Source organism: Gopherus flavomarginatus, chromosome 3 (assembly GCF_025201925.1).
Source record: "Gopherus flavomarginatus isolate rGopFla2 chromosome 3, rGopFla2.mat.asm, whole genome shotgun sequence".
Lineage (NCBI taxonomy): Eukaryota > Metazoa > Chordata > Testudines > Testudinidae > Gopherus > Gopherus flavomarginatus.
Genome location: NC_066619.1, coordinates 279,749,783 through 279,771,257, shown reverse-complemented (window position 1 = coordinate 279,771,257; position 21,475 = coordinate 279,749,783). Strand labels below are relative to the sequence as shown.

The following is a 21,475-nucleotide window of genomic DNA, read 5'->3' as shown; positions in this document are numbered from 1 at the left end:
AGCCCCACTGCCTGGGGCAGAAGCCAAAGCCTGAGGGATTCAGCCCTGAGTGGCGGGGCTCAGGTTATAGGCCCGCTGGCTGGGGCTGAAGCCCTTGGGCTTCAGCTTTGCCCCCTTCCCCGCCCAGGGCAGTGAGAATCAGGTGGGCTCAGGCTTGGGTCCCCCCTCCTGGGGCCGTGTAGTAATCTTTGTTGTCAGAAGAGGGTCATGGCTCAATGAAGTTTGAGACCCGCTGGGCTAGTTCTTTTTGAACTCTGTCATGTGTTAAAAGATGCCAGTGGGGGGACAGAAACGTTGGGAGCCCAAAGGAGGCCCCTACAATCAGAACAAAACCCTGGTCATTCACAGCTCTCCGAACAACTCACTCAGTAACTGTCACAACAAACACTAGAACTGGTCAGGAACCAGAAGCTCCATTCTGCGAGAAGCTCCAACATTTAAAACAAAAAACAGTCATTTCAATTTGAAACAGAGACACACAAATTTCTACAAACCGAATTCCTGAACTTTTGCTTTGATAGCGTCAAAACGTTTTGTCTTGACTTTTAAATTATCCAACCTATTTGATATACTGATTAAAACATGTAATATTAAAATGTTACTATATTAAAACCTAAAGAAAATGCATTAAAATTAAATGCTTCCACTATTTGTCAAATACTGATTGAAATCTGCATCTTCCCAGTCATTCGTGTTTTATAGAAAGGTTCTACCATGTAATTTAAAAGGAAGGGTTTTGATCAGGGACTTCATGGCAGGTGAGGGATGGAGTGCCCCAATAATAATAAGACCATGAATGTTTGGGAGAAATGCCGGCTCAATAAAACCTCCACATTAATAATCTATCACTGAACAGGAAAAACAGAGTAGTGAATGGCAGAGTCCAAACTCTGAATATGAGGAGCAAACCACATGGAGTGCTACAGGGGCAGTAATGAGACTCATAAGTTTCATTAATGATCTAGAGTAGGGTTCCCAGCCTTTTCCATACTGGGACCTCCGAGATCCTTCCCTCATCCAGTCAGGACTCTCTCCCATTTAACAACATGGGATAGAGTGGTCCTATTATATGTGCTCATGAACCCCACATAGAGAATCCATGACCTAAAGGATTTAGAGATCACCAGTGATGTACTCTGTGCACCTCACAGACAAACATATTTCCCTGAATCAAGGAAGCAAATTCAGCCATGATCAAGTTTGTCAGCGACACCAAAACCAGAAGGACAAATCCATATGAGAACTGAACCAAACCATGACACAGCCACCAGCAATTAGAAACGTGAGCAAAGCAAGATTCAGTACTTACAAATCCTAAGGCCATCTAGTGGAAACAATCAACAGAATATGGAGGATGGCTGCCAGCAAGCAAATATCAGAAAGATCTAGGGTGAGAACAACCGGTGAATTCAGTGTATGCATTAAGTTCAATCTTATTACAAGGGCACAGTTAAGAGTGTTTGTATGTTTCAACTGAGAGTTTCCATAGTTTCAAACATGTGAATTTCTTTTAAAAGGTTTGACCTTATCTCTGACTTGCCCTGGTTTTTAATCTTTTTTCCTCACGTTTTTAATACTACGAAACTTCTTGTAAAGATTTTTTTTCCCCAACCTTAATTTGCAGATAAGTGCTCTCAACCTTAGCTGGAGTTTAATAAAGAGTTTTGTCTAGAAGGAGGGTTAGTTAAGGGGTAATCAGAGGAAGGAGCACTATGAAAATAGAAAGAAATTAACCAAAAAGAATTTACACTGTAAATCAGTAACAGATCTCCAGACAATAAGATCTTTTGGCTACAGAGCAGTTTTCCCCAAGAAATCATGGAAATGTAGCACTGGAAGGGCCATAAAGAGCTCATCTAGTCCAGCCTCCTGTGCCGAGGCAGGACCAAGTAAACCTAAACCATCCCTGCCAGGTGTTTGTCCAACCTCTTCTTAAAAATCTCCAATGTGGATTCCACAATCTCCTGTGGAAGACTGTTCCAGTACTTAACTATCCTCATAGTTAGAAAGTTTTTCCTAATATATAACATAAATCTCCTTTGCTGTAGATTAAGCTAATTACTACTTGTCCTATTTTCAGCGGACATGGAGAAAAATAGACTATCCTCTTTACAATTGCCCTTAACATATTTGAAGGTCCCCCCTCAGTCTTCTCTTTCCAGTTTGTCCAAATCTTTCTTGAAGTGTGGTACCCAAAACTGAACACAGTACTCCAGCTAAGGCCTCACCAGTGCCACACAGATCAGGATAATTACTTCCTGTGTGTTACATTCAAAACTCCTATTAAGACACTCCAGAATTATCTTAGCCTTTTTTGCAACTGCATCACATTGTTGACTCTCATTCATTTTGTGATCAACTATAACCCCTCCAGATCCTTTTCTGTAGAACTATCACCTATTGTTATTCTCCATTTTATAGTTGTGCATTTGATTTTTCCTTCCCAAGTGCAATACTTTGCACTTGTCTTTCCTGAATTTTATCTTGTTGATTTCAGACCAATTCTCCCATATATCAAGGTCATTTTGAATTTTAATCTTGTCCTTCCAAGTGCTTGAAACCCTCGGTCTTGGCATCATACACAAATTTTATAAGCATCCTCTCCACTCCATTATCCAAGTCATGAATGAAAATATTGAATAGTGCCGGAGCCAAGCCAGACTCCTGCAGGACCCCACTAGGTAAGTCCTCCCAGTTTGACAGCTAACTATTGATATCTGCTCTTTGAGTGAGTCTTTCAACCAGTTATGCAATCACCTCATAGTAAATTTAATCAACACCACATTTCCCTAGTTTGCTTATGAGAATGTCATACGAGACTGTCTCAAAAGCCTAAAATCAAGAGGTATCACATCTACAGCTTCCCCCCATCCATTAGGTCAGTAACACTGCTAAAGAAGGAAATTAGCTTGGAACATTTAGGGTATGTCTACATCTACAATTTTGCAGCGCTGGTTGTTACAGCTGTATTAGTACAGCTGTATAGGGCCAGCGCTGCAGAGTGGCCACACTTACAGCAACCAGCGCTGCAAGTGGTGTTAGATGTGGCCACACTGCAGCGCTGTTGGGCAGCTTCAAGTGGGGTTCGGGGAACGCGAGAGCAAACCGGGGAAGGAGACCAGCTTCGCCGCGGTTTGCTCTCGCGTTCCCCGAACCCCCCTGCAAACCGCAGGGAAGGAGACCTGCTTGCTCGGGGGTTCGGGGAACGCGAGAGCAAACCGGGGAAGGAGACCAGCTTCGCCGCGGTTTGCTCTCGCGTTCCCCGAACCCCCCTGCAAACCGCAGGGAAGGAGACCTGCTTGCTCGGGGGTTCGGGGAACGCGAGAGCAAACCGGGGAAGGAGATCAGCTTTGCCGCGGTTTGCTCTCGCGTTCCCCGAATCACCCTGCAAACCGCAGGGAAGGAGACCTGCTTGCTCGGGGTTCGGGGAACACGAGAGCAAACCGGGGAAGGAGACCAGCTTGATTACCAGAGGCTTCCTCAGGTATGCTGGGATACCTGCTTATTCCACGGAGGTCAAGAAAAGCGCTGGTAAGTGTCTACACTTGATTACCAGCGCTGGATCACCAGCGCTGGATCCTCTACACCCGAGACAAAACGGGAGTACGGCCAGCGCTGCAAACAGGGAGTTGCAGCGCTGGTGATGCCCTGCAGATGTGTACACCTCCTAAGTTGCAGCGCTGTAACCCCCTCACCAGCGCTGCAACTTTGTGATGTAGACAAGCCCTTAGAAAACAGATTAGGAAAGTGATAGAAGTCCCATGACTAAGCATCCAGTGATGGAATAAACCTATTGGAGCCCAAATCCTTGGAATATTTTGCAGGGAATAATCTTGAACTGGCAGAGGCTTGACTGGGCACTCAGACACTGCCGTGATGGAAACTATATAAGCTCACAGATAGATATATTCAACTAATACTTCTGAACTACTGTGCCTAAGAAATTAAGAGCCACAGCGCTGTACAAAACAGGTTCCTTTATTTCAGAGACAACAGCAATTCGTCCCAAAGCAAAGGGACATGAGTTATGAAACAGGTGACAGCCTTTCAAGGCAGGAATTGTGACTGGCACCAAAGGGCTGCTTGTCTAAATGAAATTCCACAGTCGACTTATATGTGTGATGCACCTTTCCTCATGCTCCTCCCTGAGCACTGCATCTGGATGGAAGCCATGGGAAAGTCTCCCATCCGAACTGTCCCGATCAAGATAGAGCCTCTAGGATGGCACGCTCCGCTTAACGATGCGTCCTCCTTTATCGATGGCAAAGTTGTAGTTGCGAGGATTATCCAGGCACTCTTCAATTCGTTCGTCCAGGTTTTCAGGAGTGATGAAATTTCTGGCTTCCTCCTAAAATAAATGAAAGGTGGAAGCCAACTCTCAGTGTGTGAACCATTTGTGCCCACTGGGGTTGTGAGTTCAATCCCTGAGGGGGCCATTTGGGGATTGGCCCTGCTTTGAGCAGGGGGCTGGACTAGATGATCTCCTGAGGTCCCTTCCAACACTAATAATCTATGATACTCTATGACACTGAGGCAAGTGATTAGACACAGAACATGGAATGAGACTATGTTTCAGGACAGAGGGGTCAGGGCTCTGCACTCTGACATGCTCCATTTGCCCTGATCTGATGCCAGGGTGGAGCTGACGAAACAGGCATGAACTGGAGAGGGATGAGCACTCCCAGAAATTCTCCTTTAGCTTCTCACCCAAACTCCAGTCTCAATTCAAACCCAATGGAGCATGCACAGTTACTACCCACAGGGCAACTGCTCCTGTAACTTGTGTTTATGGGGCCTGGAGTGGCTCTTCCAGCAGCTCTGAGGTTCTCAGCCCTCATTCAGGAAGATAAAGCCTGGAGACTGCAACAAAGATTCTCATTACATCTCAAGAGGGGCTCAGGACCTATCAGAAGCAAAGGAGAGCTTGGCACTGTAATACTCTTATTGAGGAAACCCTGGAAACACATGGATCCCCATCTCCCACCCAAATTTATTCCCCAACTTGCTCTCAAAGGGCTCAGTCAGGACATCCTTATTGCACTCCAAGATCATCAAGGCTACTCCTTGAGGCAGCTGGGAAGGCAGGAGTTTGCCACAGAGCAATGAAAGTCCCTTCGCCCCTCTCTAGGGTGTGAGCCTGGTGCCTCCACAGAACTCCCAACCCATGGGTACCAAACAGAACAGCGGGTGACAGCAATTTGAAGGGTTCACAAAGTCACCTAACACAGTGATCACTGCCCTCAAACTCAAACCTTCCATACCTGCAACTGTAGGACCTCTCTCTCCTTCTGCTTAAGAAAATCCTCCATTAACCTGGCATGGTTGAGGGCTCCTTGTAACTTACGGTCCTGCAATTCTTCCTCCTCTCTTCTAAGTCGCTCCTCCCTGTCACAGGACCACAAGAGAAATGGGATACTGGTGAGCCCTCCTCAGGACAGTGGGATGCACAGCACAGCAGCCTCGCAGGGAAACATTTAATGTTCAAATGAAACCTGTCAGACGAGGATGGTGAAGCAAGGTGCTAGCAGGCCTAGCAGTAGGTGATGGGGTGGTGAAAAGTTCAGCATGACAGATATGGCGCCTTAAGTCCTAGCTATTCACAGAACAGGGATAGCTTGGGCAACAATGACAATTCACCTCATACATACCTAGCATAACTAATGCAACAGGGGTACAAAAGAAGAGAGAATTCAGTGAAAGAAAAAAAGTAGTCACAAAAGGGGTGATTTTTACATTCACAATCTCCGTATCAATTCTTTTTTCATCAAGCCACCATGAAAAATTCAGATCATGCTGAGAGTTTATAATCTCGTGTGGTTTTTGCCATTTCAATGAGATTACAACAAAATAAAGGTTTTGAGCTCCTATTTAAAAGTGTCCTCAAATGTAATCATAATCCCATCCATAATAAAAAAAGGGGAGGATACAGTTCAGTCTCTATGATCCAGCCATTAAGGGAGCCATTTATTGCCAGCTGTGCTGGTGTTGCAAGAGGGACATTTGTCTGGCTAGCAAGTGTTCTGACACCAAACCCATTCTGTACAGAGGGCTGAACTGCCAGCAGCTAGTAATACCTCTTAGTACAGTGGCCTGGCTGGATTTAAGCTAGAGGTAGAAGGCTCCAGAAGCCATTAGCCTACTTCAGAAGTCATCTTTTCAAGAAACAATCAGTTTAGCAAGCTTGTGACTTGATTACCGACTATAAGCATGTACATGGGGAACATATATTTAATAAAGGGCACTTCAGTCTTGCAGAGAAAAGTGTTTACACGATCCAATGACTGGAAGTTGAAGCTAGACAAATTCAGACTAGAAATAAGGCACACACTTTTCACTGTAAGGGTAATTAACCATTGGAACAACTTACCAACGATTGTGGTGGACAATCTCCATCATGGACAATTTTTAAATCAAAGGTATTTTTCTAAAAGATCTGCTGTAGGAGTTATTTTGGGGAAGTTCTATGGCCTGTACTATACAGGAGGTCAGACTAGATGATCACACTCCAAGGACAGAAGGGACCAACATCTAAGAATCTGTGAATCCACATGCTATCTGAATCACAGACCAGAGAAGGCTCCTAAGACCCTTTCGGGGGTGGGATCACAGACTCCCTGCGTACCTCTGGCATCTCAAATGGTTTCATCGCACTGAAGCGGCACTCCAAGCCCTTCCTGCAGCAGGCCTGAGGGCCATTTCTCACCTTTTTTTCCGCAGCCGCTCATTCTCAGCGTTGTTCCATGCCATCAGCTTCCGGTGCTCCTCCATCGCCTCCTCCCCACTCTCTTTATCAAGGCGCTCCTGATGCTTCTTCCGCAATACTTCTTGCTTGAACTCCGCCCTGGAAGAAAGGAGAGAAAGGCCCTAAGCATGGCACAGTCACATCAACATTGCTTTTCGTGGGATTACCAATGCTTCTGTTCTGGGAGATGGATTCTAAAGCAGGTCTTTTACCAGCTAGCAGCCTTCACCTGTCACTGGGCCATGTCACCACCAGAAGGCTTGAATTGACGACTTCCAGTCACCTGACAGTGCCATTTCCCTTTCCAAATGTTGGAGTGGGGTTGGGTTGTCTTTAAAACCTGGAATTCTGAACATGTATAAGGCTTTTTTCCTCTCACACTCCTACTAAGGTTTACAAGGGTCCTTTCAGCAAGGCAGCCTACAGGTCAGCCCTGTACACATGCCCGCCCACTGGTTTCTACAAGAGAAGTCATCACACCCAACCCTATTGTACAACTCGACTCCTCTCCAGGATCCGAAGTAGTAGTTCTGGGGAGCGATGAACGAACATACACACACACCTGGTCTGGACCTACAATCTCATTGCTCCCTGGGTATGGGCAGAGGGAAGAACGGGCATGTTAGGAGACCATCCTGGCTCCCCAGCCCCGTGCAGGGTAGGTCAGTGGTTCTCAAACTTTTGTACCGGTGACCCCTTCCACACAGCAAGCCTCTGAGTGCGATCCCCCCTCTTTATAAATTAAAAACACTCTTTATATATTTAAAGCCATTATAAATGCTAGATACAAAGCGGGGTTTGGGGTGGAGGGTGACAGCTCACGACCCCCCATGTAATAACCTGGCCCCGACCCCCAGTTTGAGAACCCCTGGGGCGGAGTGACCAGACAGCAAGTGTGAAAAATCGGGACAGGAGGGGTGTGGGGGGGGGGAGGAGGGGGATAAGCACCTATATAAGACAAAGCCCCATATAGCAGGACTGTCCCTATGAAATCACCCTAGTGCAGGGGGAGGCACGGGGCTGCCTCGGGGTCCGAGCGCTCCCTGGCTCGGGCAGGGGAAATGAAGCCCCCCCCGGGGGCCGCATGCACCGGACAGACCTGAGCGCCTGCAGCACGAGCCGGTACTGCCGGTAGCGCTCGCTCACCACCAGCAGCTCGGCCGGGTCCACGGGCGGCGGCACCTTCAGCCTCCCGGCCTTGGACTTGGCGGGCGGGTCGTGGCGGGACTTGCGGCCCCGGGCCGGCACCAGCAGCGGCAGCGGCCGGCGGCTCAGCGGGGCCCAGCAGCGGCGCAGCGCGGGCAGCATGGCGGCGCCACCGACCTCCGGCTGGGCGCCGCCATGGACCTGACCCCTCGCCCGGAAGCGGATGCGGGAGGCCGACACCGCCTGCGCCGGGCCTGAGAGGGGGCAGGGGCATGATGGGAAATGTAGTTCTTTCCTGGCCAGCCACTGGCGGGAGCGGGGCAGAGTCAGCCCCGCCCCCTGGGGTCTGTCTCCTCAGCCTCGGGGCCGGGCTCCTGCTTCCCCTCCCCACCAGGCCTGCCCCACGGCTCGGGGCCGGGCTCCTCCTTCCCATCCCCCCCAGGGCTGCCCCACGGCTCAGGGCCGGGCTCCTGCTTCCCCTCCCCCCCAGGGCTGCCCCACGGCTCGGGGCCGGGCTCCTGCTTCCCCTCCCCCCCAGGGCTGCCCCACTTCTCAGGGCCAGGCTCTTGCTTCCCCTCCCCCCAGGGCTACACCACGGCTCAGGGCCGGGCTCCTGTATCCCCCAGCTCAGGGCCAGGGTCTTGCATCCCCCAGGCCTGCCCCATGGCTCAGGGCCAGGGTCCTGCTGCCCCGTGGGCCTGACCCACTGCTCAGGGCCGGGCTCCTTTTGTCCCCAGGGCTGCCCCACTGCTCAGGGCGGAGCACCTGCTGTCCCCCAGGCCGGCCCCACCGCCCCTGGCCTGGCCTGGCCCACCACTTAGAACCAGGCTCCTGCTGCCTCCCGGGCCTGCCCCGGTGCTCAGGGCAGGTGACCATTGTGCCTCGGAGAGAAGCAGCCCAAGGAGCTGCACAAAACTGTGGTGGGAAAAGCGAGGCAGGCAAGAGTGACAAAGGATGGGATCGCTCCCCAACAGAAGGCAGGAAGCTGCAGTGCATCACCTCAGCAACATGAGCCACCACAAGCACACCGTGCCTGGCCTCCGCCCTACCTTGGCTCCCCACGGAATAGCCAGCCCTGGTCACGGGCTTGGGCCTAATCATCTGGGTCAGTGATTCTCGGCTTGCAGGCCACTTGTGGCCCAGTCAGCACAGCTGCAGCCCATGTGACACCCTTAGGGCCGTAACTAGGGCAGGAGGGGCACCCGTCCTGGGCACAGAACCAGCATGGTTTGTGTTTGTACAAAAATGGAGTGGTGCAGGATTAGGCCCACCGGCATCAGCCCCTCTGCCATGATCAAGCCCAGCAGCATCAGCCCTCCCCACCCCTCCACCTCCTCCCAACAGGGTCAGGGTCAGGGCCAGCAGCCTCGGCAGGAGGCCAGGGTGCTCACTGCCCCCCGTCCCTACAGGATCGTGCGTCCAGTGACTGGCAGAGCAGGCTCCCTGGTACTAGGACTGCAGTGACAGGCAGGCAGCAAGGCAGAGCTACCTGCAGTCACAGTAGGAGACCAGTGGGCATGGGACGATGGGTGCAAGGAGTTACGGCTATAGGGAGTGGGTGCAGCCTGTGCATTGGGGACAGATTCTAGGTGAGGGGACTGGTGGCAGTCCCTGTGTGGGGGGCTAGATACTGGGGACTGGGTGCTGGGGCAATTGCTGGGAGCAGTTCCTGGAGGGGCCGTTCTCCCCTGGACAGGCCATTCTGCCCTAGACAGGGCATCCTGTATCTGCAGAGCAGGCATATGTGCCAGCCCACAGTTGTGGGGTCTGGATGCTGGTGGGACAGTCCCTGTCTGGGGACGAGCTGAAGAGCAGTCCCTGGGTGGAGGGGCTGGGTGCATGGGGGACAGTCTGGCTCAGGGGGCTTCTCATCTTTGCAGGCATCTGTTGGCAGCAGCTTGGAAGTGAAGGTGGCAATACACTTTGTCATGTCACCATTACAGTAAAAGTCACTGGAGTTAACCTGGTTTTATACTGATGCAGTTGAGAGCAGAATATGGCTCTAAGTTTGTAAGTTGTTTTTGGGAATCTGTGTGGATGTAAGGTGCTACATAAATTGGCTTGGAAATGTGAGGGTGTTGTTTCTCTGAAATGTTGAAATCTAGTTCCAAGAATTTTTGCCTCATTTTAATTGACAGATGTTTTACATGAGCAGCAAATTAAAACAATCCTTCATTACCAACTGTTCTTTATTCTTAAAGCAATCAGTATAGAGATTGAGAGTCCCAGCTGATTTAGAATAAATCGTATTTGATCACTGTAATTCATACTCATTTCAATGTAACTGACTGCCACATAGAACGGATAGCAAAACAGAGAAGTTGTCAGCGAGTGAAACTCTCAGTATGTATTTAAACTCTGTGTACATGGTGATTGACAGTGGACTTATTCACATTTGGTTTTGGGTGGAATAATTCATACCTACCTGCTCCTTATATCTATTATGACTTTGGTTCTGGGCACTGCACCTTTAATGACATTACTTCACTGCTGCAGAAACAGCTACCACTTCATGGCAGATGTAGCCTGCTACAGACAAAAGATACCTAAGACAGCCCAAAGAGGGTATGTCTATGAAGCCCATTACCACAGTATCTCCACAATCTTTAATGTATTTAGCCTCACAACACCCCTATAGAGGAGTGCTATTATTTGTACAGAGAGGAAACTGAGTCACGGAGAGACTAAGTGACTTGCCCAAGGTCACACAGGAAGGGCTTTAACTTGGGTCTCCCAAGCCCCAGACTAGCACTCTAATCACTGGATCATGTTTCCTTTTGTTTATCTTCCCAGGAACTTTACCATTGCTCTTTCTTATTTTCTTAATATGAATGTGAGAATGTTGCCTTTTGTGAAAAAAACTACCACCACCAAACCTTTCCTGATATTTGTATCTCGATGGATGAAGGGCCGTACATAGGACGTTTTCTCACATTTTGAATCAAGTTTGGCAGAATATTCTAGCACTTAGCCAGAATGCTGAACTACCCAGAAAGCGGTTCAGGGAAGACTAGCTATTACCAATAAAGGGCCTTGTGACCTGACTCTTGTACAAAAAAAATCAGTGCATGCTTAAAACTGGTTGATGGGGCTGGAGATTCATTTATTTTTATTTTTTTAAGATATGGGTAAGGACATAAATGTGGATGGAATTGTGTATGTAGCAAAATAAAGTATTTTATTCAACATGGTGGAATTACACAAATGCGTAAAGAACTCCAGGCAGGGCCTCGTTCTGGTTAGGTGATGGGTTGGGGGCATTTCTCAAGCATTACACCATTATCCACGTTCCCAGCATTCAAGTGCTTTCAGCCAAGATGTTCATAAGAATTCTTTAACAGTCAGATACATGGAATCTACAGACACACCATCATGTTGCAAAGGAAATGACTGAAAAGCCAGTGGGGCTGACAAGCATTTCAGAAAGAGTCTGTGGAAGGACTCACTTCTTCTTCTGTAGTTGTCTCGCCAGCATGTCAGCCTGTTTGGCAACAAAGACATTTTTTTTTAAAATCCCACAATTTATTGGGCCTGATTCTCCATTTAATTGCATTTTATTGATCTCAGACCATTTGTTCAGCATCTGGCACAGTGGAGTTGTGATCCACAGTCGGGGCAGTACAAATAATAAATAATTTTCCCAGTCTTTTAAATGCTGAATGTTTTTCTGTCTAAGTGGGCACTCCACCCATTATGTCTGGCTTTCATTACTCCAAATCTTTCCTTTCAAGACTTACATCTTCCAACTAACTTTCTACCACTCACCTATCCCTCCTTGCCTGACTGTGCTCCCTAAAAATTCATTATTATTATATGTATATTAAGGAAACAACAGAGGCCACATTCAGATATCTCTGTGATAGGAGCAATATAAGAACTTGAATAACCTGGACGTTTTATCTCTTGAGCTATCCGAAAACTTGTCCTGGCCATGATTCTGAACTTTACACAGGAGATGCCCAGCATCTTCCTAGATCTTTACGTTCTCTTAGGCAAACAGTTGTGTTTGTTGTTTGCCTTTAAAAGCCTTGGCATTACAGAAAATACTTCTAATCATTGACAATACCGGATTGTTCACTACTGCCCCCACTTTTGCCTCTTCTGCTAAATGCTGAGGCACTCTGGTAGCTACTGGGAAAGGTTGCATGTTGTTCTTACCAGCAGTGTGTTCACAATGGTTTTCCTTGGGCTTCTCAGATAAGCACACTCTTCTCCGTCACAGAGTTTGATTTCTTCTGAAGCCTGAACTCACAAACAAACAAAACAAATACATTTCTGGGATTGGGTGGCTACATGGTCTTTCATCCCTAAATTGAATCCAGCCCTGCTCTGTCATGAAGACATTTATATTCACAGTTAGGGGGAAAGAAACAAGGGATATAAACTCTCATGCTGTGGAGTATAAGCTTGAATGAGCAGATGACAAACTTTCACTATGGATGGTTATTACATAATTGTCCACTAGAGAGTGTCTTGTACTTTCCTCTGAAGCTGGTAGGACTGGCCAATTTGAGAGTCAGGATATTGAACTAGAATGAGTGACCAGTCTGATCCGATACAGCAATTCCTATAACCCTAGAACTGGAAGATGGCTGTCTGGTGTCCTGTGTGAAATGAGTTAGTAGCCTCAGTGCAGGACCTACAAGGTATTTTTCTATTAACAGAGCTATGGCATTAGCTTATATTTCTCGGTTACCTCTTCAAGCCTTTCCAATGTGCATGAAATTTGCTGCTCTCTAATGTCTGGATATTGGATGGTGACGAAATTCAGTCAATGCATATTGGGGGGGAAAGTCCCCCAAACAGATGAACTCAAGATGGAACCCTTCACGTGGATCTGCCTTGAAGGGCAGCTGACATGCTGCAGGAAAGGAGGAAATGTTGCATGCCTTAAAGCTAGCATGGGAAAGCACTAAAGGCTGTCCAGCTTTGGCCCTCTCCTGGTTGTGTCTGTTAAGATGCTCCAACTGTGCAGATCAGAAGAACCCTGAGCCTTGGGACAGTTCAGATCCTGATCTGTGTATCTGAAGGCCATGTGCTCTGGGTGGAGAGCACAGGGCTGGGAAGTGACGATGAAATGTTTATGTATGTCAGCATTTTCATTAAGGACCTGATCCTGAGAGTGCTGAGCACCCACAATTCACACTGGATCCCATGTGGCTGCTCAGCACCTCCCAGGATCAGTCCTTAAATTAGGGCTGCAGAACAAGATGTATTTAGAATGTACTGTGGGCTTTCAAGTAATACGGAAGATCCCCCTAGGGAAAGGCTGGAACTCACCTCTGGAGTCTGTGGCAAATCTAGTTCTCTTTTCCCTCCAGGATACCAGCCATGGGACCAGTGCTGAGCTCTTGACAGGTGCATGCTGACTACTAGCAGTACAAAGAGCAAGAGCAGGAGAGGTCGTTGACATGCCATGGCGCTGTCTGGCTGAGTGGGGAGATCCTGCAAGGAGAAGGGAGGAGCGAGTCAGACATGGCCTGGGAGCAGTCAGCGGAGGAAAAAGTCCCACAGCGTGCGTGGTTCTAGAGCCATATGGCAGGCAGTGCCTCATTTCCTAGCATGCAGTGCAGGGCGCACACAGGCAGCATGGCCTGGTGGGAAGAGATTGGAACAGGGAGCCTGCGTTCTCTTCCCAGCTGTCCTGCTGGGTGACCCTGTGCAGGTTGCTGTCTCTGTTCCTCACTTGTATAATTTGGATAACAGTCACCTGCCTGGCAGGGGTGGTTGTGAAGTCCAACTGGTTAACATCAGTAACAGGTTACGTGGCCCTCAGATGAAAGACACTTGGCTTCTAAAGGAACTAAGGATAGCGTTAGCTCAAGACCTGTAGGCAGATCTGGCCAAAAGAGCTAATGTGCTCTGGAATGCGTAAACAGGACTCTTGAGTAGGAGGAGAGAGATTATTTTACCTCTATTTGGCACTGGTGCGACTACTGCAGAAATACTGTGACCAGTTCTGGTGCCCACCCATTCAGGAAGGATGTTGATACATTGGAGAGGGTTCAGAGAAGAGCCACAAGAATGATTAAAGGATTAGAAAACCTGCCTTATAGCAATAGACTCAAGGAGTTCAATTTATTTAGCTCAGTAAAGAGAAGGTTAAGGGGTGACTTGATTACAATCTATAAAGAGGAGTGGCCAAACTTACTGATCCTCCGAGCCACATACAACAATCTTCAGAAGTTTGAGAGCCCAGGGTGCCTGTCGAGGCTTGGGGCTTCAGCCTTGTGTGGAGGGGGGTATCGGGGATCAGGGCTTAAACCTCACTCCTGCTGAAGCCCAGAGCCCCGGCAAGTGCACCCTGCAGGGCTGAAGCCCTGAGACACGCCCCCTCCCTGCTGGACAAAAGCCAGAGGCGACGTTTGGCCGAGAGATGTAGGGTCTTGTGCCCCTCCCCAATTTTTGCCAGAGTTTTCAGGGCCCGCTCGGTGACATGGTGCCGCTGGGCCCCCTCTCTGCACAGCAGCTGCTGGAGCCAGCAGGCTGGGAGCTGCGGCTGTGGGGAGACTGGAGAGGCAGTGGCAAACAGCTGGGAGCAGCGGGGAGGGGCCACTAAGGATAAGGGGAGTGTGTGCTTTGGGGTTATGACTGATGCTGTGGGGGGGGCCCAAACCTTTATATTGTGCCCCCCCTCAGCAAGCACTAGTCGTCTCTGACAGAAGCTCCTAGACCCTGCTGCAGGGCAGAAACGCTGAGCTCTCCCCCCAGTGTGATAGGCAGAGAATGGGAAGGTTTATAAAAGAGCTGCAGTTTGGCCATCCCTGGTCTATAAGTACCTACAGGGGGAACAAATATTTGACAATGGGCTCTTAAGACTAGCCGAGAAGGGCATAACATGATCCAATGGCTGGAAGTTGGAGCTAGACAAATTCAGAGTGGAAATAAGATATACATTTTTCACAGTGAGGGTAATTCACATATGGAACATTCTCCATCACTGACAAATTTTAAGTCAAGATTGGATGTTTTTCTAGAAGATCTGCTCTAGGAATTATTTTGGGGACGTTCCCTGGCCTGTGTTCTACAAGAGGTCAGATGAGATGATCACAGGGGTCCATTCTGGCCTTAGACTCTCTTAATCTGATGGCACTCCCAGCCTGTGCTGCCTCCTCCCGGATGTCACCTCATTGGGTCTCCCTGGGTCCTGCCTTCAACTAAGCAATCCTGGAAAGGACTGATAACTGCACTAAAACTTACACCAGTGCAAAGCAAACGGGGGCTACTCTGGATTTATCCCAGCACCTCTGAAACCCCAGTGGCATTACTCTGGATTTACAATGATCTTTCCGAAACCCCACTGGGTTAGTGGCATTACTCTGGATTTATGCTTGTGTAACAGAAAGCAGGATTGGGCCCATAGTGTTGTGGCATTTGCACTGGCTGGGGAAAGGGAGGAGTTACTGATCCAAGAGGTCTTTCCCCAGGGTTCTGTGGTGCTGGTTTGAGAGAGCAGGGCAAAGCGAAAAGCTCTGAACGTGCTCCATTGCACCTGTACGGCCAACCCCTGCAGTCAGCTTTGCTCCCTGAGTTAGAACAGTTTGCAACTGACTCTGGTGCCATCCCTTTGTCGGCAGCTTCCTGCATTTGTTAGGTGGAGCTAACCTAAGTGCCAATCCATCACCCCTCTCACTTTCTGGTCGATACAGCAGAACCTCAGAGTTATGAATACCAGAGTTACGAACTGAGCAGTCAATCACACACCTCATTTGGAACCAGACGTATGCAATCAGGCAGCAGCAGTGACCAACCCCCCCCCACCCCACAAAAAAAAAAAACTACAAATTTTTTAGAATGATCATACAGGGTCCATCCATCCAGTATCCTGTCTTCTGACAGTGGCCAATACCAAGTGTCCCAGAGGGAGTGAGCCTAACAGGTAATGATCAAGTGATCACTCTCCTGCCATCCATCTCCACCCTCTGACAAACGGAGGCTAGGGACACCATTCCATACCCATCCTAGGTAATAGCCATTAATGGAATTTACCATTATGAATTTATCTAGTTCTCTTTTAAACCCTGTTATAGTCTTGGCCTTCACAGCCTCCTCAGGTAAGGAGTTCCACAGGTTGACTGTGCGCTGTGTGAAGAAGAACTTCCTTTTATTTGTTTTAAACCTGCTGCTCACTCTTTTAGAAGTTCTTCACAGTCTGCTTTGGTCTTAACTATCTTGAGCAGTTTAGTATTATCTGCAAACTTTGCCATCTCACTGTTTACTCCTTTCTTCAGATCATTTATGAATAAGTTGAATAGGATTGGTCCTAGGACTGACCCTTGGGGAACACCACTAGTTACCCCTCTCCTTTCTGAGAATTTACCATTAATTCCTACCCTTTGTTCCCTGTCTTTTAACCAGTTCTCAGTCCATGAAAAGCTCTTCCCTCTTATCTTACATAACTTAATTTATGTAAGAGCCTTTGGTGAGGGATCTTGTCAAAGGCTTTCTGGAAATCTAAGTACACTATGTCCATGGATCCCCCTTGTCCACATGTTTGTTGACCCCTTCAAAGAACTCTAATAGATTAGTAAAACATGATTTTCCTTTACAGAAACCATGTTGACTTTTGCCCAACAATTTATGTTCTTCTATGTGTCTGACAATTTTATTCTTTACTATTGTTTCAACAAATTTGCCTGGCACTGACATTAGACTTTCTGGTCTGTAATTGCTGGGATCACCTCTAGATTCTTTTTAAATATTGGTGTTACATTAGCTATCTTCTAGTCATTGGGTACAGAAGCTGATTTAAAGGGCAGGTTACAAACCATAGTTAATAGTTCCACAATTTCACATTTGAGTTCTGTACAGTGTTAAACGCAAACTATTGAAAAAATATAGGGAAAGCAGCGTTTTTCTTCTGCATAGTAAAGTTGCAAAGCTGTATTAAGTCAATGTTCAGTTGTAAACTTTTGAAAGAACCACCATAACGTTTTGTTCAGAGTTACGAACATTTCAGAGTAACGAACAACCTCCATTCCTGAGGTGTTCGTAACTGAGATTCTACTGTATTCTCAAGCCACTGAGCACAATATCCTAAATCTGGGACAGAAGTGTGTAATTTTACCATCTTTATTTTACAACCTAAAGAAACTGCAGTAACAACTATATACCAACACTTTGTGCTTCTCTAGCACAAAGGACCTTGAGGGGATTATTATGCTCCTTTTAAACATGGAAATATTGAGATGTTAAGTAACTTTCCCAAAACCACACAGCAAGTCAGTGGCAGAGTTGGGATTAGAAACCAAAAATCTTGATTCCCCCTCTGCATCCCAGGTGACAGTTTGTGGCACTTCCCCATTCCACCAGACACTGCATCACGAACTCTTCTGAACATGTCTCGGTGGTCAGGGTTTAGTGTGATCTCAGTCAAGATTTCAAGTATTCTCAGCCGAGTGCCGGGTCTGTCATTAAGTCAGGATGGAATTTCATTCATTCATGGCATAAAACAGTGCCTATAATCAGTGACTAAATTTTCTTAACTCCATCTCAAAATCCTCTCTCTCTTTTTTCCTGAAGGCTCCGGGCAGTTGAGTCTGAGACATCCCAACCCATTTTAAGCTTTGGTAGGAAAACTCCCACTGCAAACCTGCCCTGTTCAAGGGCTCTGATGGTAATCAAAGACCACAAGCGCTTGGCCACTGTGGGGCTGAGTGCAGGCTAGATAGAGATTAGATGGGATCCTACAGGGTTCTCTCACTCATGTCAAGAATATTCATTATAAGAATTTTTTCTCCTCTTGGCTTTTTTTAAAGCAACTGCATAACTAACTTGTGCAATGTATCCAGCCTGAAGCAGCGTGATACCATCTCCAAGCTAACACAGTTCTGCAGGGGAGTTCACTCTGTGCCCAACTGCTGTGTGGTTCTCTGTCATTTCAAAATATTACCATCTTAACAAAAGAAAGATCAGCTATTGCACAATGAAGGTATTGTAGCTGGCAAGAGAAAGGCAACCCAGCACCTTGCTGCTGAAATACTCAGGTTGTCTGGGGTTGATTAGCCACTATTTATGGTTTTGTTTTCATATCTAGAAGACAAATTCTGACCCCAGTTTCACCAGTGGAAAGCTGGAGGAATTCCACTGGAGCCACTCCAGATTTACAGTGTCCGCAGAATTTGACTCTATGAAAGATAATCACGTACATGAAATCCATTTGCATTTAATGCCTTTAGGATACCGTGCCCCCAGAAGTACTTCTGTTATCAGATTTGCTTGTAACTTACAGGGTTTGCAAAGCATGAGAGAAATTTAGTTACTCACCCTGTTCCGGTCTCCTGCTCACTAAGTCCTTAGACTTCACCAATGCCTGCACAGTTTGCTCTCTCTCAGTATTTATACCATCCCGTGTGCTTCGTTGTAATTGGTCTCCCACTCTGTTGGGGCTGCCTGCTGACGTTCATTGCATACTCTGCTGATGACGATGTGCATGGATAGGTTTAAGCCCTCTTGCCACTGGACTGGTGCTCTGATGAGACAGTATTGAGAAAGGGTCTTCTGGGAACACCTGCCTGCCAGCTCATTAGCTGGCAAAGACCCCTTGAGCTCTGCAGTGGAAGTTTCCTTGTGTCCATAAGCAGATGGGAGCAGAGCTGTATTGCAGGGCAGTTGTTAACAGTGGCAAAGGGCATCCAAATTAAATAGTGGCTCTTCAGCATCTACTGATGTCTGGGGCAATGAGCAGCCTCGTGAGTGAGGCATTTCTGCGAGTGAGCACTGCAGTGGAGTCCGTCTCAAACTGAGATATGGACTCATCTCAAAAATTCGGGGGGCCGGAGGTGAAGTTGGTTAGTCAGATCTGGGGTTTTGGGCCTGGGCCTTTATAGAGAGAGGGGTCAGTGGTGGAGCTTACATCCAGAACCAAACTCGGGTTCTCAGAGAAGGATTTTGGCTCATGCTGATCTCTGGCTACGAGATTCCTACAACCCCTTCAGCTCTTACTGGCATACTGCATCTGTCTGAGCTAGGCTGTAGGCACCTTGCAGGCGGCCGGGACTTGTTCGAGTACACCAAGCAAATGCAATCAGAGACTGGTGAAGAAGGCAGCTAATTGAATAAGGTTGCCATAAGGTCCTCTAATGCAAGATCTATTCAGCAGGGGGTGCTTGCATGAACATACAATTAATAAGGCCAAAGTCAGACCTACTGCAAGGATGTGAAATTCCCAGTGAAGTCAATGAGAGTTGCACCTGCTTACCCAGAGGCTGCATTTGGGCCAGTGCATGTGTGATATTAGGGTGCACCACAATGTGGAAAATCAGGCATTTAGGGCTAAGGACAGTGTAAAAAAGAAGTAGCTTAGAACTAGAGATGGATCCAGATGGGAGCCCCAGATCCCAGCGCCCCTCCTCCCCTGCAGGATACAGGGGCATTTAAATCCAGATCCTAGCTTACACCATCCCCCATGAAATTCTGATATTTTGATATTTGTTTTTGTCCTGAATCAGGCTGAAAATTCAAAATGTGTAATGAAACAGACAGTTCAGAAAAATTTAGATTTGAAAATGTCAGAATTGATTCACTTTGGGCTGGTTGATATTAATCTGCACCCGCTTGAGATGCTCCAGTGCCTCATGGAAGTTGTAGTTTGGGTGCTTCATGCCCCTGTTCTCCTCTATGGGCTGGGCTCCCTGGTCAGACTACATCTTCTGTGATGCACTGTGTCCTCTTCCTCAAGTAGAGAAGCTGTGGGGTGTCATGGGAGATATAGTCCAACCAGGGAGCCCAGTCTTTAGGAGAGAATCGGGGCTTGAGGCACCCAAAGTACAACTCCCATAAGGCACCATTGCAGCTTATGCTGATGCACAGATTAATTGCAACCCAACTTGAAGCACAATGTTTTGTTTAGATTTTCCTAATGGAAAAACTGATTCTTTGGGGCAAAAATCAACATTTTCCCCTCAGAAAATTTAAATTTTCTGTCAAAATGAGATTTTTATGGAAAATTCCAGACCAGCTCTAACTCACACTTGGACCCTACCTCTGAAATGAGCTGAACTGGAATCCCAAACATCTCAAGGTGCATAAGTAACTTCTGAGACACATCCAGCCGGAAGCAGTGTGAATTTGAGGGACTGGGATCATCTGTTTCGTGCTTGTCTGAATGAGAGACAGCCAGGATGGCACATTGGCCTAAATGTATAAATAAACCAATAATAATCACAGATATTTATAAAGCATCTTCTGTTCAAAAGGACCCCAAGGCAAACTGGCAAACTACTATACAAACCACTGAGAAACATCCCTTCATCCAGCTGTGTGCTGCCCAAGGCATCAACTGCATCAGCTGTCCAGTGGTGTATGACATCAGCACACACCCGTTCAGGACAGGAGGTGACTGAGATTACTGTATCCAACTAATGCTGCAGGGGCAATAGAAATGGTCAGAATAAGCACTCTTCCTTGGTTGGAATTCGGCTTGGCCTCCAGCATCACCAGCTCAGCTCCCACACAGAGTGTCACAGTCTCTTGAATGACCACAGTCAGCCAAGGCATTGGTTTTATTTCCTGTCCAAAAGGTGGCACTTCCCGCCACTGAGCACCCCTTCTCGCCATGCTAGTGGAAGGATTGATTCAGAGCGAAGTATGGCACCTACCAAATCACCCACACCGTTTCCAGTAGCAACTTGAGCCCAAAGCTACAAAATATTTAGGGTCTTAACTTCCACTGATTTAAACTGAAGTTATGTGCCTGAATACCTCTGAGGATCTGGGCCTTGGTGACCTGAGAGGATCTCCCATACAAATACTCAACCAGGCCCAGCCCTGCTTAGTTTGAGGTACCTCAGAGGCGGCACCACTGGAGGCCATTGGGTCTTGCCCTGTTCTCACTTGATGGGACAACCTAAAAGGCACTTTCATGTTCTTATGCCAGATCTTCAATCAAGTTCCCTCTCACTTCTCTCCTTTCAACCCTAAACAAGCCAGTATTTGTTCAGTATCTCCAGGCCTCTAGCTATCTTGGGTGCCCTTCTCTGGACCTCCCCATTCATGCTGGGATCTTTGTTAAGATGAGGGCATGAAAACTGGGCTCAGCTCCCCGATGAGCGTGCTCTGTCACTGGCTAGAATGCTCCTGTAAGCGCATCCTGTATCACTGCATCTCAACACGACATGGAAAGCAGCAGGGCATTTTCCAGCCCAAGTGACATCCGGCAGCTGGAAGCTCTTTGTCTAATAGGGAAAACGTAACCTTACCAATGTGTGAGGTTAAACTCATTTTGTGAGCGGACAGGCAAACACAGCGTTTGTAAATTAACTTATTTCTGAGACACGGGAAGGTTTGGGAGGTGTCACTCTCTTTTTATTACATCAATTTCCTCTTGTAGCACTGTTGACCCTGGCTTAAAAACCCTGATAAGCAATTTGCTTTGGATCTTTTCACCTTTGTTAGCTCATCAATGCCTCCTTCATTCCCTGCCTGTTGATATGATGACTGCAAGGGAACGCTCAGTATCAAATACGAAAATGCCACATTTATATCGGGCACTTCATCCCAAAGGGGCACAAATAGAATGCCCCAAAATACAGCCTGCATTGCTTCATTCCCCGTGGAATTGCAGTTACCTCTAGTGTAGAATACAGT

The 21,475-nt window shown here is 47.5% G+C and overlaps 3 protein-coding genes across 3 annotated transcripts in view; 1 reads left to right on the top strand and 2 right to left on the bottom strand.

Moving 5' to 3' along the window:
- LOC127046389 (leucine zipper putative tumor suppressor 3-like) overlaps window positions 1-21,475 on the top strand; it is a 370,036-nt gene that overhangs the window by 236,667 nt on the left and 111,894 nt on the right. The gene's annotated exons all lie outside the window — the stretch shown is intronic.
- Window positions 3,963-8,083, bottom strand: MRPS26 (mitochondrial ribosomal protein S26). Its single transcript, XM_050943476.1, has 4 exons — window positions 7,842-8,083; window positions 6,704-6,841; window positions 5,262-5,385; window positions 3,963-4,348 (listed from the first exon to the last, which is right to left on the bottom strand). Exons 1-4 carry the CDS (start codon window positions 8,048-8,050, stop codon window positions 4,217-4,219), a joined length of 603 nt encoding a protein of 200 aa, XP_050799433.1. The 5' UTR covers window positions 8,051-8,083; the 3' UTR covers window positions 3,963-4,216.
- LOC127046452 (progonadoliberin-2) lies at window positions 10,174-18,212 on the bottom strand. The gene is made up of 4 exons (XM_050943502.1): window positions 18,155-18,212; window positions 13,169-13,333; window positions 12,047-12,130; window positions 10,174-11,369 (listed from the first exon to the last, which is right to left on the bottom strand). The coding sequence occupies exons 2-4, from the start codon at window positions 13,304-13,306 to the stop codon at window positions 11,331-11,333; spliced, it is 261 nt and encodes an 86-aa protein (XP_050799459.1). The 5' UTR covers window positions 13,307-13,333; window positions 18,155-18,212; the 3' UTR covers window positions 10,174-11,330.